The following is a 16,148-nucleotide window of genomic DNA, read 5'->3' on the forward strand; positions in this document are numbered from 1 at the left end:
TCAATCGAAACATGACTTAGACTGCTGCTCCCTGATATGCCAGCAAACTAAGGCAGCATTTTCATCTTACGGAAAAGGTCGAAAGATGAGATCTCGGACGCACAAGTATGTCTTCTTGCCAAGCGGCCTGATCAACTCCGGCTTAACACTGTTAGCACGAACACGTTCGGCACATATAGCAGAGTTTGAGGAATCAACCTGAAGCTCATCTCATGATTGTAGGTGGAATACTTAACGCGCTACGCTGCTGGTGGTATCGCTTCCGGATCGTGGGGATTACGCTAACCATAAAAGGTCACAGGTCCCTTGTCGTTTCGCTAGGAAACGGGCGCTAGTGGAGCAGCTAAACTTCACGCCACCTTTGAGGGATTGCCCATCCTCACCCGTGGAGATATTGCATCAGACATTAGCGGCCAGGTCGGATCATGAGTTTGAATTCGTCAATTGTCGGCGGCCCCTTTCCGGGGGTCTTTACGGTGGGAATTTCCCTCTGTGGTGTCAAAAAGACGAAGGTTTCCGCCCAAATGACCCAGCCCAAAGCGGTTGCAGGTCCCTGTCGACGATGTTGAGGGACGTGGATCGCTGAGAAATCCTCATTTGTTGTCATTCTCAATGACAGGATATTGGGAGTTTACCTTTATAAAACGATGGCACACTCTCTAGGATCGATTCGCAGCCTGCTGCTTAACGTACACAGTTTCCTTCGTGCGCAAAGATGGAAACTCCACTCACTCGCGGATACCTTCATCGCCCCCACGGATGGCGGGAGTATGTCTTCATTTTCGTCCTCTGTTCAACACAGCTCTTCTGCCAAATCGCACTCGGCTACGTTATCATTCCGCTCAGCCTGATAAGCAAAACCTTCCACCAAGATGGTTACGAGCAGGCCGCCGAGATGAACTGGCACGCTGCAGCATATAGTCTAACCATAGGATCCTTTATCCTGGTATCTGGTCGCCTTGGGGATATCTACGGCTCAAAGAATGTCCTCGTCTTCGGCTGGATATGGTTCGCAGCGTGGTCTATCATTGCGGGCTGTAGCGCGTTCACACACTCAGCAATCTTCTTTGACGTGAGCAGAGCTTTCCAGGGTATCGGACCTTCGCTGTTGCTTCCAAATGCGCTGGCTATTGCCGGGCGGACCTACGCACCTGGGCGGAGGAGGAGCGTTGTGTTTTCACTCATCGCTATGTGCGCTCCGCTGGGCGGCATCATCGGTGGTCTGGCAGGGTCCGCACTGGCGCAGTATGTGTGGTGGCCCTGGATTACTTGGATCTCCGGGATCGGATGCTTCATGGTCGCTGCTATCGCGTATCTCGTGGTGCCTCAAGACCGAGACGAGATCTCGCCTAAAGTTATTACATTCGACTGGATCGGATCATTCTTTGGCGTCGGTGGATTGATTCTACTTAACATCTCTTGGAACCAGGCACCCATTGACGGATGGTCGACCCCGTACGTGTACGTTCTCTTGATTGTAGGGCTCATCTTCCTCGGCATGTTCGCTTTGCAGGAGAGACGAGCTGAGCATCCTATCATGGATGTTTCCATCTTCAACGGACGCGTGATGGGTATCTTGCTCACCACTGGCCTCAGCTGGACGAGCTTCGGCATCTGGTTCTACTACATCTTCCAGTTCCTTCAGCATGTTCGAGGCCTATCGAGCCTTGAGTCTGCACTACAGTTCGGTCCCGGAGCCATCTCTGGCATGGTAGCGCCGTTGTTCGTGGCCTGGTCAGTAGGAAAAGTTCCCGCGCCTTGGCTCATGGTCATTTCGTCATCAGCGTTCTTGATGGGCACCGTATTGTTGGCGACCGCCCCAGTGGAACAGAAGTACTGGTTCAACGTGTTTTGGTCTTTTGTTATCATGGCATGGGGGTGAGGTGGTTGCCGTCCCTTATGCACGCTTCCTGCAGTACTGACGGTGCCTGTAGGATGGATGTCTCCTTTCCCGCGTCGACGCTCTTCCTGAGCGACTCCGTTTCGATCGAGCATCAGGGTATCTCGGCGTCACTTGTTAACACCATCATCAACTATTCGATCGCTATCGGGCTGGGCATCGCGGGTACAGTCGAATACCAGGTGGTCAGAGGTACTTCGAATAAATCAATACTTCAAGGATATCGGGCAGCGCAATGGACATCCGTGGGCTTGGCCGGCTTGGGGCTTGGTGTTGCTCTACTGCTGGTAGTGCTGAAGCGGCAGAGAACGCTAGGAAAATCTGAACAAACTGCTTGCGACAGCGAGGAGTATGTCTAGATAGGAGTTCACAATGTATGATGCATGAGTTGGATTCTCTATGTCATTGGGAACAGAGCTGAGAGTCGTGTTTGGTATAGAGGGTCAAACCAGACGACCCAGTGTAGGTGCTCCTCGTATTGTTTCATGGTCTCGATTCCTTCATTCGTCCTAAGCTGCTTGATTTGCGAGCAGAAGTAATATTGGTCGTCCAGACTAGTACTTTCGAGAGCACCCACTGTAAGAACCCAAAGGTGTATCGATGGATCTATGTTGAGGTAGTGCGCCATGCTCTCGAGAGATTGCTTGAGTTTATCGACATGGAATGTGGTCATGACGGGACTGATACCAGATCGCCTACGCAGTTCTGCTAAGTAGAGCAATCCTCCCGCACACAAGTACGTGAGAGGTGCAGAGTCCTTCGCTGGCATGTCCGTCGGTATTCTAAGGGACAAAAAGCATCGCGAGACCGGCTCCACGAGTAGGTCCAACTTGTAAGGTTCGTCCAGTAGTGACGATCCTGGGTTGACATGGACGAGTGCCAGATAATGGTCCAGGTTTTGAAGCGATTGATATGCTTGTAGCATCGTCAGACGGTATTTCAGATCCAATGAGCTGATGAGGACTGAAAGAGGCTTCCCAAGGGTCGAGTGAGTGAGAGTCGGTAATGTCATTGTTGTAGGTATCAGGGATGATGGAGTGATTCCGAAGGCATATGACCCGATAGAGTCAATGCTGTCCCCAGTTAGCAGATGGTTTTAGAACTTCCAACCAACCGAGATACGCACGATTGATATAAACGCATAAATTCTTCGCTGATGTCACTCGTTCGGAACGAAACGATGTTTCGAATGGCGGCCATGTGCATCTTAAATGTTGCCAAGTCATTGAGCATATGCGCGTAGCATGCGAACATAAGGATAACAACAAGATAGTCTTCGGAAACCAAATGAGTCACGCCTCTCAAGTGCTCTCTAGCTATGGTGAGCGCTTGTGCATGTTCGCTGATCGCTACTCGTTTCAATCTGTGATGCTTTTCTGGCTGCCACCGATATAGGTGAGTAGCACAACATGCAAGCATTTGGTGAAAGGCTGCATTATCTTGTACGCAGACTGGATACCATTTCTCTCTGTACACACGAATGTAGCTGGGAAGTGCATCGGAGAACACTGACCTCATGTTAGACAGATGTCTTCATGCGGGGATCGTCGCGCAGTACCGTAATGTAACACACAGCGAGCGTCATCATTGACTGTCACTAGCGCGGTGGCTGTTGAAGGGAAGGCCCTTGGGATCGCTGTGGGCTTGATTACTTCTGGAGCCCCATCTGTCTGCCCAGGGATGCCTCCAGCGCCCGATACAGAACTTGATCGTGAGGAGTAATGGCATGCTCGTCTCGAGTATCCTATGTCTTTCATTATATGCTTTCGCATCAACGTTCTTTGAGCTGCCGTAGGGCAACGGGTGGTGGGCGACGTCGTGACGAAGGCCCATCGCCCCTGGTCCGGTGTTTTCTGCTGGGAAACCATTGTCGAATCATGAGGGATTTGGCGATTGTTAAGTGTCGCAATAACTTTGGGAGATGTGAGAATACACGTTCTAGTATGAGGATGGTGCGGATTATTAATGTACCCTGTCCTCTTTTGGCGCTATCCCCATTGGGTTCAGGTGACTATGCCCCTCTGGAACGTGGTACACACGCGACACATTAGCCCTGCTCCGTACTAATCAGCCCACTCTCTTAAAGATTGATATTGAATCATTAACACTAAAACTTCTCAACATTCCTCTGTCTCCCATCGCTGAGTAACTCCCTCACGAAATTCCGCCTCTCGTGCTTCAATCTTCAAGCTGGCAGAACGAAGACCTATGGAGGGATGTTTTCAAGTCAGGAGTCTGAAGGACACAGCTTTGTCGTCTGAGACGCTCTAGTATGCATGGATGGATGATGATTATGCCGAATTTGCTACCCGGACCATAAGGATAAATAAACGATGGGTTGAGATTTCCTCAACTCTTTGCGACGCAATCAAACGCCTCGGACAGGCTCAAAATGAACGCTGTCTCTCGATTGATGCTATCTGTATCAACTAAGTGGATTACGATGATAAAATGCAACAGGTCGGTATGATGCGACGGATATGCAGGCAGGGTGATCAATGCGCCTATCTGGATAGGATCCCTGGGCCTCACACCATCGCGGGCGGTAGAACAGGCCTTGCAGCTTTTGGGCTGCACAACAGATGAATAATATGATCTACCAGACATGGGAGACCCCGCCCCTGCAGGTGCTGCTCTCAAGTCAGTCATCTTGTCGTTGTGGTGGCGGCGTATTTGGACTGTGCAGGAGGCAATACTCCCTTCTAAGGGCACTTTACGTTTTTGTTGTCCTTACCATATTCTTGAAATGCCCTGAAAACATCTGCAATGTACTTTGTACATGACGAAGGCCCGATGGGAGTACCCGACCAATTCTGGGAGAACTGCGTACGTCACACTGATAACTACCATCCGACCAGTCGTCAAATTCCCACACAGTTGTTTGTCAGATTTTGACGTCATTGGTCCGGCTCTGTACATAGTGTTCGATGTGGATCTCTTGGAGGTATTGCGTTTTCTATCAAAATTCAATTGAATGTTCATAAATGTAGCTCAGGATTGCGCTGAAGATTGTTTTTGAGCGCCGCATGGACGCACATAGCCTAGGACACTCAACATCATTGATTTAATAGAGATTCCGGAACAGTGTTGACGGTTCTGGGCGACGCGACTATCTGGCAAGCAGGTTCAGATATCGTCCAGAAATCAGAAAGATCGTTCGCAAAGGTCTCCATGACACATTATCAAAAATTGCTAAACCTTTACGATTCGGAGGCCGACTCTTCAAGCACTAGGTGGACTACTCGAACGTGGAAGGGTGGATGATTCATCGGCCCTTTTGAGACGTTGATATTCTCAACGGTCATAGATCCTCACTGGAATATGTGGGGGTTTTGCTGATGGGATGAAATCGTGCGTCACTGAGTGTGCATACTACTGGCTGCTGCAAGTCACCTGGATGCACTGCAACTGCTGTCGCATGCATGCAGGACGCCATCGTCCACCCAAGCTCTTTCCTTTTTATCAGCCTGCTTCCCAAATCTTCCATCAGATTGTCAAACCATCTCGCCTTATGGCCGCCAGCACGAAAAAGAAGTTCCTACGGATCAAAACACCCTGATAGAGTCCTATGATTCGACTGTGGGATCGGAAGCAAGTATGCACATCCTGTGTTTTGTCGCTCGATGGCCGAGATGCTGATAGCTGACAGTTGCTGTCTAGTCAGTATGGGTACGCGCTTTCGCGATAGGAAAAGACAAGTGGTCCGGGAACCAGCGCTGCCTCCACCACCATTCGGTTATTACAAGATGTTGAGCGTGGCCATCTTTAAGTAATGGCGACCGAAGTCACTTCAAGACATGAAGCGGCTGGAGGAGCCGAAACCTCGCGCGGCTGCGTCTGGCCCATTTAAGCATGAGGCCAGGGCGAGGACACGATAGCCACGATAATGTCGTTGCAAGAACAGAACACACTTGAGCATGTTTCCTTTCGGTCCTTTCAACTCCCAGCGTTTCGCATTACCACTTGTTAGCTTGCCCTCTTACTGCTGCTTTCCCTAATCACTTTACCATGTAATTATGGATAACTATATTCCCCACCACTCTCACACACAAATCGATATCCTAGCGTAAACACCGATTTCAATACGTAGTACATGACATCTAACTATCCGTCCTACCTCATTATCTTCATTGGTGTACCACCTAAGCGATGCATTATCCACCTTCACCTCGCGGCCCAGCCCAACGCGCTGTCGGCTTACCAGCACGCTATTCAAATATGCCCTCTCCCGTCTATGAAAGAATTGGAGGCGCCAAACTCTTCCCGAAGCTCCGACGTTGCAGTCGAAACTGGAGCCAACGGATCCATGTCCAGCCTCACTAATGCCCCAACCAGTCACACTCACACCACCAGCATGTGCTCTAGAGCTGGATATTCAGTCATTCATTGTAGATAGTATACCTTCCACAGAAGAAGTTCGAACGTGTAGCTCTGGGCCACTGCGAATCCTGCCACGTTCATTATGGATACTGTCTATCTCGGAGCCATATCAGGATGCAAGCAATCCCATTCTATCTACGCCAGTAAACCCGGAATGATAGCCCACAAACGCCTTCGCTATGCACAACGCCGTACCAGCCAAACCAAGCCATGCCCACTATACTAACCGGTCTGGAAGGACTACTATTCCCTTTATGTCGTCCGAGCAATTCCCTTCCGGTGCAGGACCCATGTCATAGTTTCCTTCTTTCTCTTCATCTGTTCTAATCGTTTGGAGATTTCCGCCAACAGCGCGTCGATGTCCGCCTATTCGGCTTTCCAATCTCCAAGGGCTCGATAGTGCTGATATGACTTCCACAGCCCGTAGAATCCTACGATGAGCATCCAGATCCGAAAGCCGATATTGCCGTATGCAAATGCTTCTTCCTAAGTCAGCCGCACACGTTTGCCGGCGTGGCCCTCATCGGCCTTACCGGTCAGCGTCGGCGCGGATCTCGGTTCATGCTGGGTCGTCTTGTTCGTTTCCTCGTTCGCTCTATCTTTCTTGCTGTCCATCAACGATCTCGGGTGGTTGAGGTCATGCGGGGCTTCGATGGAGAAGGAGAACACCTCGCGGCGCGATCTGTGACCGGCCACAGCCTTGACCTTGTCTTTGGTAGTCTCCATATCATTACCCTCATCCTCGGAATCCACAACGAGGTGTTTGCCGATTGCCTTTTTCATGCGCTCTTCGCGGGCTTCAGCCTTCTTGTCCGACATTGAGAACATGCTTTCACGTTCGCGTGGTGTCTTATTCCCAGAAGAGTCCTTCTCATCGGTCTTCTCCTTGCCTTCCGCTTCTTCCTCATCCTCTTCACTGAAGTTCCACATCAGTTTCAGCTCGCCCCGGACGAGAGCCGTCAGCCACAAGCTCCCTAGAACACCAGGAACGAGGTACAGTAGCGCGGGCTGTGCATGACCCCAAACGTGCATAACGGCGAGGGTAGCAAACATGCCCAAGATGTAGCCAGTCAGACTCGCTTTGAAGTATGTCTTGGGGAAAGTAAAGGGCGGCTCGGGCTTGTCTGCGTGCATCCACAAGGGCCGACCGAAGAAAGAGTGGCTCCAGAAGTGATCGCTCCATCGTCCAGCGAGGGAAAAGTACTTTGGCTTCTCCACTAACTCGCTAGAATCATCTGTGGCTTGCACACGCCGTTGGCGGCGGAGGTAATAGATCCAAAGGTCGAAACGAAGGGCAAGGCCAATCATGATGCCCGGTAGCACGACGTCGCCGAGGCCCAACATTGCGTATTGGGGCTTGTCGGAAACGGCTGAGTCCGGCCTAGGGAATACAAGCTTGATCGGGGCATCAATGCTCTTAGCGACTGTGACCATCATAGGTCTGCAACGTTAGCACATGTCTATCTTGATCGCAACGAGCCACTCACGTGAAGAAGACAAAATAAATGTCGTAGAAGAAGAGCGCGCTCAAGATCAGACTTCCGGTCGCAAAAGTTGTGGGAGACATGAGCTGCAATGCAGCATATGAGAAGCCAAACCCGATGAGGTTGGTCAGGTACCACGGCTTGTCCACGAAGTTAAAGTAGCCCCAGACAGCGACAGAGACGACAGCACCGACCATGCCATGAGGCCCAAGGAGAAGCTTGCCAGCGAAGAGGCGATGTATGTATAGACGGAGCGTCCATTTGTTGCCAGGCATCGCCCGATCAGACCAGAGAAGCTTCCTGAAGCCGTCGGTAAGCGGAATGTAGGACAGAAATCCTGGCAGAGGCGAGAGCAATTGGTTCTTGTCCTTGATGTCGCCGGCCACTGGCACAGCTGCCTGATGCGTCTGGTCCACATGGTATAGCGCACCGCCGCGTGCGAATCGGCGTGGGTACACGAGCGAATGACCAATGTCGAGGGCGTCTGTGACGAGGCGAGAGACTGCGAAAACACCGAAGAGCGCAAAGTACCAGTTGAGGACGAGGTTCAGGTAGTGAGGGTCTTTGAGCCATTTCAGCAGGAAGTAGAGCCCCGCGAGTGCGCATCCCGCGAAGAGAGGCATCATGATGGCATCTGTGGGTGAGAGGCCCTCCATCTTGTGCTCTTCCTCCTCTTCATCGTCATCGTCGGGGTCTTGGCCGTCAAGTTTGCTCGTGCGCTTCGTGGGTTTCGCGGCGGACGACGGTCGGGTGAGCGAGGCATGCGCGCCAGCGTAGATGGGGAAGAGCGCCGATGCGATCAGATGCGCGTATGTCGGGATCATGGGCTGGATCTGGGTGAACTGATGGGCAGCTTGCCCGAGGACGCGCGCCCATAGGCTGGGCTCCTCCATGGGCGGTGCGCCAGGTGGGGTGCCTGCAAGAAACAGGCTAGGAATGCGCGATAGTCAAAGGCGCCGTGCTCGAAACTTGGCACAACGAACAATTGAGCGAGAGAACAATGTTTTGGTGGATGAAGAGTCGACGTGGTGCAACCGTGGACTTTTGGAAGCAAACAACCTAGGCTGACGCAACTAGTGGACCGCACCTGCGGGATTCTCCCCGCCTGCCAGATATGCAGGGACGCTGATCCTCATCCCGTCCACCTTGGCCTGACTGGTGCAAATCGGAACACCCTTCACCTCAGGCTCGTTGCTGGCTTTATGCACAATTGTTTGATAGATGTGGTTTATTTTCTTCGAGTCTGGATCTGATCCGTGTCTGTCTCCCAATTATATAAGCTGAACTATCTGCACGCTGTTCAACCCATCCACCTGCTGTACCTCCAAAAGAAAAGCTAGAAGACCGCGTCATATGCGTCATGAAAGTCGTGTTCGGGATATCTGAAAGAGTTGGTACAGGTGAGGAAAGGCGCCGAAACGAATCGGGAGGCCTTGAGAAACGGTGCAGTCTACGTGTATAAACAGATTACAAAACAGTATATGCGGGTACAGAGGCAGAGGCAGAACGCTGAAATCGAGTAGACGATGCGGAAATGGAGCAGGCCTGCTGATCCATTCCAATGGCGTTGGCAAGAAGGAAAGGAAAGAAACCGTTGGTAGTATACAAGGGAGTGAGGTGCTGTCGGACGCAATTAGCACTGTGTTTGATATGGTCGCATGCCCTCGTTGGGTGCAGCGAAGTCTCGGACCATGTCGAATGACATGCCGTCAACAAGAACGCTTCGCTGGGACTGCACCAGTATGTCGTGAACGTTGGCCAGGTCAGCCCCTTCGAACGGCGATATGGCCGGTATAATTTTCCCAGGCGGCGGTGTCACCGCAGCTAGGAGCCGTTTCCTCAAATCGGACACCTGGGATGTAGGCATATTATGTTCGAAATAGGACCCGGGTGATATGGAGGATAAGGAAGGCGCCGAAGATGATGACAGGAGTGATAGTCTAGAGTCCGATGATGGATAGTCCTCATCGCGTGTGGAGGAGCGTTCAGCATGGTTTCCTGGTGGCGAAGGAATCGATGGGAATGAGAAGCCCTTCGCAGTGTGTGGCTCATCTTCGTCGTCGGCCACGGGAGTGGATGTAAAAAGGAACGTAGAGTCGTTTGGTTGCTCATAGTAGCGCAACACTGGCGGTGTGTACGAGTCGGCTTTTGGCACTGGTTGCGCAATCTCGGTGTCAGGCAGTGGCGGTGCCTCGTCGTCGGTCTCGTCATCTGTCGAGCTCCACTCGGAGAATGCACTCCTCTCGGGTGGACGGATGCTAGGTATCTGGATGAGACTAGGCGCACCGATAGGGCGCTTCATCGACACCGGCTTGGCATGTGGTAGAGCAGGGCTCTTTAGACTCTTTACAGGCGAAGCACTCCGCGCGAAGGTCAGATCGGGGCATGACCGTGGAGAAATTGAGTTGTCGCCAGACGTATACGCCGGTATTGAGTTGAGCTGCGATTGGATAAATTTGGCGAGCTGAGCCGAGTAGTCTCCAAGCGGGCTGGCAGCCTGATTGGAGTCGATGGATGCTTCTTGTACGGCCAGTTGGTTGGGTGCAACAATTGTGGACGTACTTCGATCCGTAGCATCAGACGGTATCCGCACGTGTCTCGGAGGTTTGGGCCCGGATGGCGACAGTGAGTGCCTATCAGCAACTTCCGAGACCCCGGAGCGTTGCGTAAGGTAGCCAATATGGTCTTTTGGGTTGAAGGGATGGTTGTCGTTTCTTCTTGAACGACCGCGTTGCCGGTCCGCCAGACGGCTGCGTAGTGCAGCTCTCCCCTCAGCTAGGATGAGTTCGGCTTCGGGCGTGGAGCATCCCAAAGCTTCCGAGATGGGGAACGAATTGCTCCTTTTTCTGTAGGTCCTAGGGCGGGGGCTTCTGGCGCGAGAAGAGGGTGAGGAGTGTCGCTTGTCCATTTTGTGTCCAGTTCCGGGATTGGCGGCTTCAATCAGTATATAGCATGACCGCGGGGTACGAGCGTGGGTGTTTCCAGATCGGTCTTGCAGGACGTAAAAGAACGGACAGATCTAATTGCGATCAACAGTCGGCCCTCCGCCTTGTTACACGGGGTCGAAAGGAATGGAAACAGAGAAACAATGGTGGCAGAACAAGAGAAGGAAGCCTGCTCGAAGGCATTCAGAAGAAAAAAGGCCGGTCCAAACGGATCTGCCCAAGGTGGGTCATTATGCCGGCGTGAGATCTAAAATAGCATGGTGGTTTTGCAGGGCGGGCAGCTAAACAAGAGCACATGACGTTAACGAGACTACCAACCCAAGTCTTCGGTGGTGCCTTGGACAAGGGCGCCATCAGGGGTGCATGAGCTCGGCTCGATCAGTTCGCGACCCCGGCTCGCCCGCGCCAGGACAGTGCCGTGAAGTTGGCAGCCAATGGCGACGGCGAGCGACCCTAGATCCGGCTTTGCAGCGTTTCTCTTGTAAACGCCGTGGCGAGATGTTTTGCGCAACGCAGCGCTGGTGCTACTGCCATCGACCGATGGCGACTGCTAGCAGCGTCAGCACAGTGGAACCGCCGGCCTGGGTGGAGGAGCAGTCATGGAGTGTATCAGCACGCGAGCTCAGAGGGCTGAGATGGTGGAGATCGCCACAAGATCATCGACAGTGTGCGAGTGTCCGTGTTTCTCCATGGGTGATCGACCCTGTCACTGCGTCCATATGACGATGGGGCCTGCACTCGGGCTGCCCTGCGTGGGCGAATGGTGACAGCCTAAAATTTCAGTGCCCGCACGGCCAACGGCTCCTGCGCTGCGCGGTCGTCGGCTGCCCTGAAGCCATCTGGCAGCCCACGGAGCACAACCTCGTCATGCGCAAGGTTGAGATGGCAATGTCCAAATCGCCTCATCGCGCAGATACGGCCACCGGAGCGTGCGTGTGCTCCACCACGAAGCTGGCGGATTTCAACGCCAATGCATAGCAAGATGCCGCCTGGACGAATCAGCTCTCTCCACCGACGGGCAGAAAGCGAGTGCGGGCCGGTGCAGCAGGAAAGGAGGCGTTGGCGTTGGCGTTGGCGCTTGCTTTGTGTGCCGTCGAACCACGTTGGGTTGGCTGTGCTCGAGGGTGCCGGCCAAATTCACGGCCACAATGCCTGCGGTTCGTGCGGAGAAGGGTCCCGGTTCAGGCGTGGCGGACGAGTCTGTGGCTTGTGCCGAGAAACCGCCAGGATGCTCCGGTCATGTATTCCTGTGCTGGTGAGAACCAGGCACGCTCTCACAAGGTGCCATGTGCTGCTGCATCCGCCATCGCCGGCACCTCCCCAGGCTGCCGCGGCCCAATGCAAGAAAGGAGACGACACCTGGCCCGATCGCGGTCTTTTGAAGAGTCAATACCGCGCATTGCCACGAGTTGGGTTGAGGCCTCGTTGTAGTGCCTGAATTCTGCGCCAACTTTAGACGGTGATGCTGGATGGAAGTGGATGCTAGCGGAAGCTCCGGACCGCTGGGCTCAGCACAAAGCGCACGTTCGCTCGTCTGCTAGAGGACTCCGAACCATGGCAGAGACTATTTTCTATCGATAGCTCGATAACCATCAGTCGCCAACACCGCGTCAACTGCGCACCGAATGAGCTTGACCATCGCGGCTTCCTCGCTGCCGGGTCGCTCAGGACACTTGCCTCCGTCAACCTCAACTCGCTTCACGCTGACACTCTTTGGCATACCTTTCCGAGCACCAGTTGACTTCACCCCGTCTACCTACGGCTTACACGATTAGGCCTCTCCTCCATCGCCACCAACTGCGCCCCCTTCATTCGCATCCATGTATACCTCTGCTGAAGTATAGATCACGCCTTCTTTCTTCTTGGAACCTCTCAGTATATACCCTGCTCGGCATACTATGACGACACATCACACCTATGTTGCCATCCATGTGTTCCTGACCGTACTGGCTACAGCGTTCGTGGTAGCCCGCTTCGCTGCAAAGTGCATCACAGCCAATCAAATCAACCTCACAAGTGACGACGCCTTGTTGGCAGCCGCCTTAGTAAGTGCTCTCCAAGGGGCTTCCAGAGTCCAAGGCGACTCAACCTCTGCAGCTGCTCATGTATACGCTCTTCGCTGGCGCAATCTTGGGTATGTCTATGTACCGTGGCTCTTGGAACATGTCATTCTGATGGAGCTTGCCAGCGATCACGCTAGGAAATGCTGGCGAGCACGCGTACGCTTTGACGAACTCGCAGCTGGAGGTCACGGCTATGGTCTGTGCTGTTACACGCCACCATACTCAAGACTGACTTGACTAGGTTTTTTGGATATGCCAGTTCCCGCATGCCGTTGCCTTGACACTGGTCAGATGGGCCCTTATTGTTTTCCTCATCCGGTGCTTCTTAACCCGAGTCACCTTGTCTCGTCTGCGATCAACGGGTACAGTGGCCACAGCATCTCCCGCTTCTGCATCGTGACAACCATTCTGAAGAAGCTGACTCCAATAGCGTACAGCTGTCTTGGCTTCAGTATGGCTTAGTTGGTCACTGTCCTTCTTGTCTATCTCCTGCATTGTCGACCACTTCGGTATATCTGGACATATCCGTTCGAGGACCCGAGGTATTGCTACGCAAAAACGGTGAAGCCGTTTGAGATTGTTAAGGTCGCATGGGGCATGATTATTGACGCTGTCATCTGGTCGCTTCCACATTTCGTGGTTTGGCAGCTCCAACTTCGACGCGCGCACAAGATCGCCATCTCGTGCATTTTCGCTCTAGGTCTACTGTGCGAGGATCAATGTACCCGCCGTCTATGCATGCAAGTAAGACTGACCTCTTCGCAGCAACATTCTAGTGGCTGTCTTTCGCATCATTTCAATTGTCCGGGTTAATTTCCGCGGAGACATGACTGACGACCTCGCTGCTGCTATGGCTTGGATGTACGCACAGCTCAGCACAGCCATCATACTTGCTTGTTGTCCGCTCCTACGTCCAGTATTCGAAAAGATGATCCCAAGACAACTGACACGCATTCGCCGGAACACATCTATGTCTAGCCAAAACACAAGCCAGAGAATTCAAAAGACAACCAACATCCTTGTCCACCCAAACTCGACTGAGACACGCAGCCGACCTCTAGGTATCATCATCCACGATGATGCGAATGTTGAGCCTATCGGCCCCAAGTTCGAAGTCGAACGAAGTCAGCCTGTTTCAGGTCGCCGCTTGTCCTGCTTGTTCTGATCCTGATGCCGCCCTGATCGGCCTCTTTTTATCTGCAATTATCTTCCGATGCTAGACTTCGACACTGCTTTAAAACTCAGGTTATCACCTGGCTTCATTGAATACAGTGCACACTTCCCTCGCGGGTTCCAAGGCTTCTTGCAGCATATGCACACCTCGTGGTGAGCATATCGCTTGCGGCAGAACTCTGGTCGATAGTCGTAACCCTCCGAACAAGACACCAGCTACCCGCTCAAATAAGATCATGTCAATGCACGCTTTACCATCCTCACATCACTCGTCATTTCCTCTCATACTATCAGCCTTGACCACCACGTAGCTTGACATGCCCGCGCAAACCATTTGCTTGACCCATTCTCCCTTCAAACCTTCAATCGCCACAAACTCGTTCACAAAATCTCTCCCTTTCATCTCCATCCCTAGCCCCAGAGCATGATTCCGATTATCCCCTGCTGCCCACACCTCCCTGCTCTCTCCACGCTCCACAGCAACAAGCACATGCCCAGCCCCGACAGCCAAATCTACGACGCTGGCGCCCTCTCCCAGATCCACCGTCCTCACATACTCGTCGTCATCGTCACTCTTATTCGCTAAACATCGCAGCTCCCCCGGCGTACCCGCCATCGCTTGGCCCCACAGGAACAGCTCTCCATCCTCGGCTAAAGCTGCCGTGTACAGGCCTCCAGCCGCGACTCTTGTAATCCAGGTTTGCTCCAGGAAGGGGACAGGCTGTGCTGTCTCGGTGCTGGAGTCCGGATCGCGGCCTGCGGCGCGGGCGAAGCGGCGGTCTGTGGCAAGGGTGTGAGTGGTGCCGAATTGGGAGACGGCGGTCAGTGTTGCAATGTTTGTTGTGACTTGTACCAAAGGGAAGTCCGTTCTCGTGATGTATTCTGCGTTAGGGTTTGCGATGAAGTCGTGGACATGCTGGAGGGATGGAAGTTCGACAACAGTGATTTGGTTGGTGGCTCGATGTGCGCTATGCACGATGACCGCGTCGCTGGCGGTGAAGTGGATAGCTAGGATGAGCCGTGGGGATGATGCGAAGGATGTTGTTTGGGTTGGTGGTGCGCCTTGGGCAATTTCGTGGGGCGTGGAGAAGATGGTGAGAGTAGAGCGTGAGGGGGTTATGAAGCCTAGGACGCCAGAGGTGTCGGGGCGGCCGAAGAAGACGGGCGTCTGGGCTAAGGAGGCGGGGAGGGTGGTGATGGCAGTGATTTGCGCGGGGAGAAGGGAGGTCCCGGTGTACCGGTATGTGTCGCTGATAATTACTGTGGAAGGTCAGTAGGGCTCTGAATGGAGTTGCGCTTGTTAGTTTCTGGAACACGAGCGTGAAAAGCATCACTCGATCGAAATCGTATACGTGACATACTTATCAGATCGCACCACGACGCCCACACTATCACAATTTCTTCCGCGCTCAAAACGCACGTCGGCGTCGAAACCGATTTCACATCGAGATACTCCGCCTTCTGGGCGTCCTGCCTTAGCGTCTTCGGAAACTGTTGATTGTACCCGTAACCAAAAACGTACAGCTCATCCATGCCATTCAAGAATTGACGAGTACAAGTTAGGCGTCGGGAAGCAATTCAGGGTAGGGCTGGGCCGAAAGGGCCGAAGGCTCGGTCAGTTGCGTCGCTGTGGGGCACCCGTTGGAGCACGGCCGCCAACCCAACGTTGACGAGCACCTTCCATTCAGATACATCGGAGGATGGAGATCGCCCAGGGTATCGGACCGATGCATCGGCCAATATATCGATTCGTGAACATCCTCTCATTCTCTGTATTCCTATTTTCGCTGGCTGCCTGGCGCGGCATGTCCCGCCGCAGGCCTTCGCAGGACCGTCGCGGTGTTGGCGAGCGCATAAACATATGATGTCATACTAGGCGCGCCCTGATCTACCCTACCCTGCCCCGAGTCCGACACGATCCCAGCATCTAAAAGCAGAAAATCAGGGCCCTTTGATCTAGATAAGCAGCTTGATGCCTTCACCGCCTCAGGGGAACCGACGGGCGTCGCACCTGATCGAGTCGTGCAGGAGACGCGCTCAATGCCACACCATGCCCAAGTGCTGGAACAAGGAAAACAACGACCCCTTGGGCACAGAACCAGCGTAGCGGGACTGCCATGCCGCCGCAAAAGAACCTGGTATCTATTCGCGTTAGTCATGTCATACCAAACGGGATGACGATGTTTGGGGAAACGGTTGAAGG

General features: G+C 53.2%; 8 protein-coding genes across 8 annotated transcripts; 4 read left to right on the plus strand and 4 right to left on the minus strand.

The window, feature by feature from the left end:
- The first annotated feature begins 387 nt into the window (after positions 1 to 387).
- On the plus strand, positions 388 to 2,411 carry CC84DRAFT_1163236 (putative MFS multidrug transporter). Its single transcript, XM_018178211.1, has 2 exons — positions 388 to 1,878; positions 1,935 to 2,411. The coding sequence occupies exons 1-2, from the start codon at positions 716 to 718 to the stop codon at positions 2,257 to 2,259; spliced, it is 1,488 nt and encodes a 495-aa protein (XP_018037324.1). The 5' UTR covers positions 388 to 715; the 3' UTR covers positions 2,260 to 2,411.
- Positions 2,090 to 3,821, minus strand: CC84DRAFT_631563 (uncharacterized protein). The gene is made up of 3 exons (XM_018186950.1): positions 3,459 to 3,821; positions 3,027 to 3,408; positions 2,090 to 2,973 (listed from the first exon to the last, which is right to left on the minus strand). Exons 1-3 carry the CDS (start codon positions 3,766 to 3,768, stop codon positions 2,298 to 2,300), a joined length of 1,368 nt encoding a protein of 455 aa, XP_018037325.1. The 5' UTR covers positions 3,769 to 3,821; the 3' UTR covers positions 2,090 to 2,297.
- Positions 3,822 to 6,301: 2,480 nt separating this feature from the next.
- Positions 6,302 to 8,783, minus strand: CC84DRAFT_1143174 (uncharacterized protein). The gene is made up of 2 exons (XM_018176398.1): positions 7,768 to 8,783; positions 6,302 to 7,721 (listed from the first exon to the last, which is right to left on the minus strand). The coding sequence occupies exons 1-2, from the start codon at positions 8,655 to 8,657 to the stop codon at positions 6,767 to 6,769; spliced, it is 1,845 nt and encodes a 614-aa protein (XP_018037326.1). The 5' UTR covers positions 8,658 to 8,783; the 3' UTR covers positions 6,302 to 6,766.
- A 193-nt stretch (positions 8,784 to 8,976) lies between these two features.
- Positions 8,977 to 10,925, minus strand: CC84DRAFT_1163241 (uncharacterized protein). Its single transcript, XM_018178212.1, has one exon. It carries the CDS (start codon positions 10,670 to 10,672, stop codon positions 9,398 to 9,400), a length of 1,275 nt encoding a protein of 424 aa, XP_018037327.1. The 5' UTR covers positions 10,673 to 10,925; the 3' UTR covers positions 8,977 to 9,397.
- A 700-nt stretch (positions 10,926 to 11,625) lies between these two features.
- CC84DRAFT_631896 (uncharacterized protein) lies at positions 11,626 to 12,352 on the plus strand. Its single transcript, XM_018186952.1, has one exon. It carries the CDS (start codon positions 11,680 to 11,682, stop codon positions 12,145 to 12,147), a length of 468 nt encoding a protein of 155 aa, XP_018037328.1. The 5' UTR covers positions 11,626 to 11,679; the 3' UTR covers positions 12,148 to 12,352.
- A 166-nt stretch (positions 12,353 to 12,518) lies between these two features.
- On the plus strand, positions 12,519 to 13,416 carry CC84DRAFT_631772 (uncharacterized protein). The gene is made up of 5 exons (XM_018186951.1): positions 12,519 to 12,754; positions 12,807 to 12,843; positions 12,898 to 12,968; positions 13,014 to 13,134; positions 13,203 to 13,416. Exons 1-5 carry the CDS (start codon positions 12,608 to 12,610, stop codon positions 13,232 to 13,234), a joined length of 408 nt encoding a protein of 135 aa, XP_018037329.1. The 5' UTR covers positions 12,519 to 12,607; the 3' UTR covers positions 13,235 to 13,416.
- Positions 13,272 to 14,074, plus strand: CC84DRAFT_631913 (uncharacterized protein). The gene is made up of 2 exons (XM_018186953.1): positions 13,272 to 13,479; positions 13,538 to 14,074. Exons 1-2 carry the CDS (start codon positions 13,370 to 13,372, stop codon positions 13,935 to 13,937), a joined length of 510 nt encoding a protein of 169 aa, XP_018037330.1. The 5' UTR covers positions 13,272 to 13,369; the 3' UTR covers positions 13,938 to 14,074.
- Positions 13,947 to 15,517, minus strand: CC84DRAFT_1163244 (uncharacterized protein). The gene is made up of 2 exons (XM_018178213.1): positions 15,307 to 15,517; positions 13,947 to 15,205 (listed from the first exon to the last, which is right to left on the minus strand). The coding sequence occupies exons 1-2, from the start codon at positions 15,476 to 15,478 to the stop codon at positions 14,211 to 14,213; spliced, it is 1,167 nt and encodes a 388-aa protein (XP_018037331.1). The 5' UTR covers positions 15,479 to 15,517; the 3' UTR covers positions 13,947 to 14,210.
- Positions 15,518 to 16,148: the final 631 nt, after the last annotated feature.

Source organism: Paraphaeosphaeria sporulosa (genome assembly GCF_001642045.1).
Source record: "Paraphaeosphaeria sporulosa strain AP3s5-JAC2a unplaced genomic scaffold CC84scaffold_4, whole genome shotgun sequence".
Lineage (NCBI taxonomy): Eukaryota > Fungi > Ascomycota > Dothideomycetes > Pleosporales > Didymosphaeriaceae > Paraphaeosphaeria > Paraphaeosphaeria sporulosa.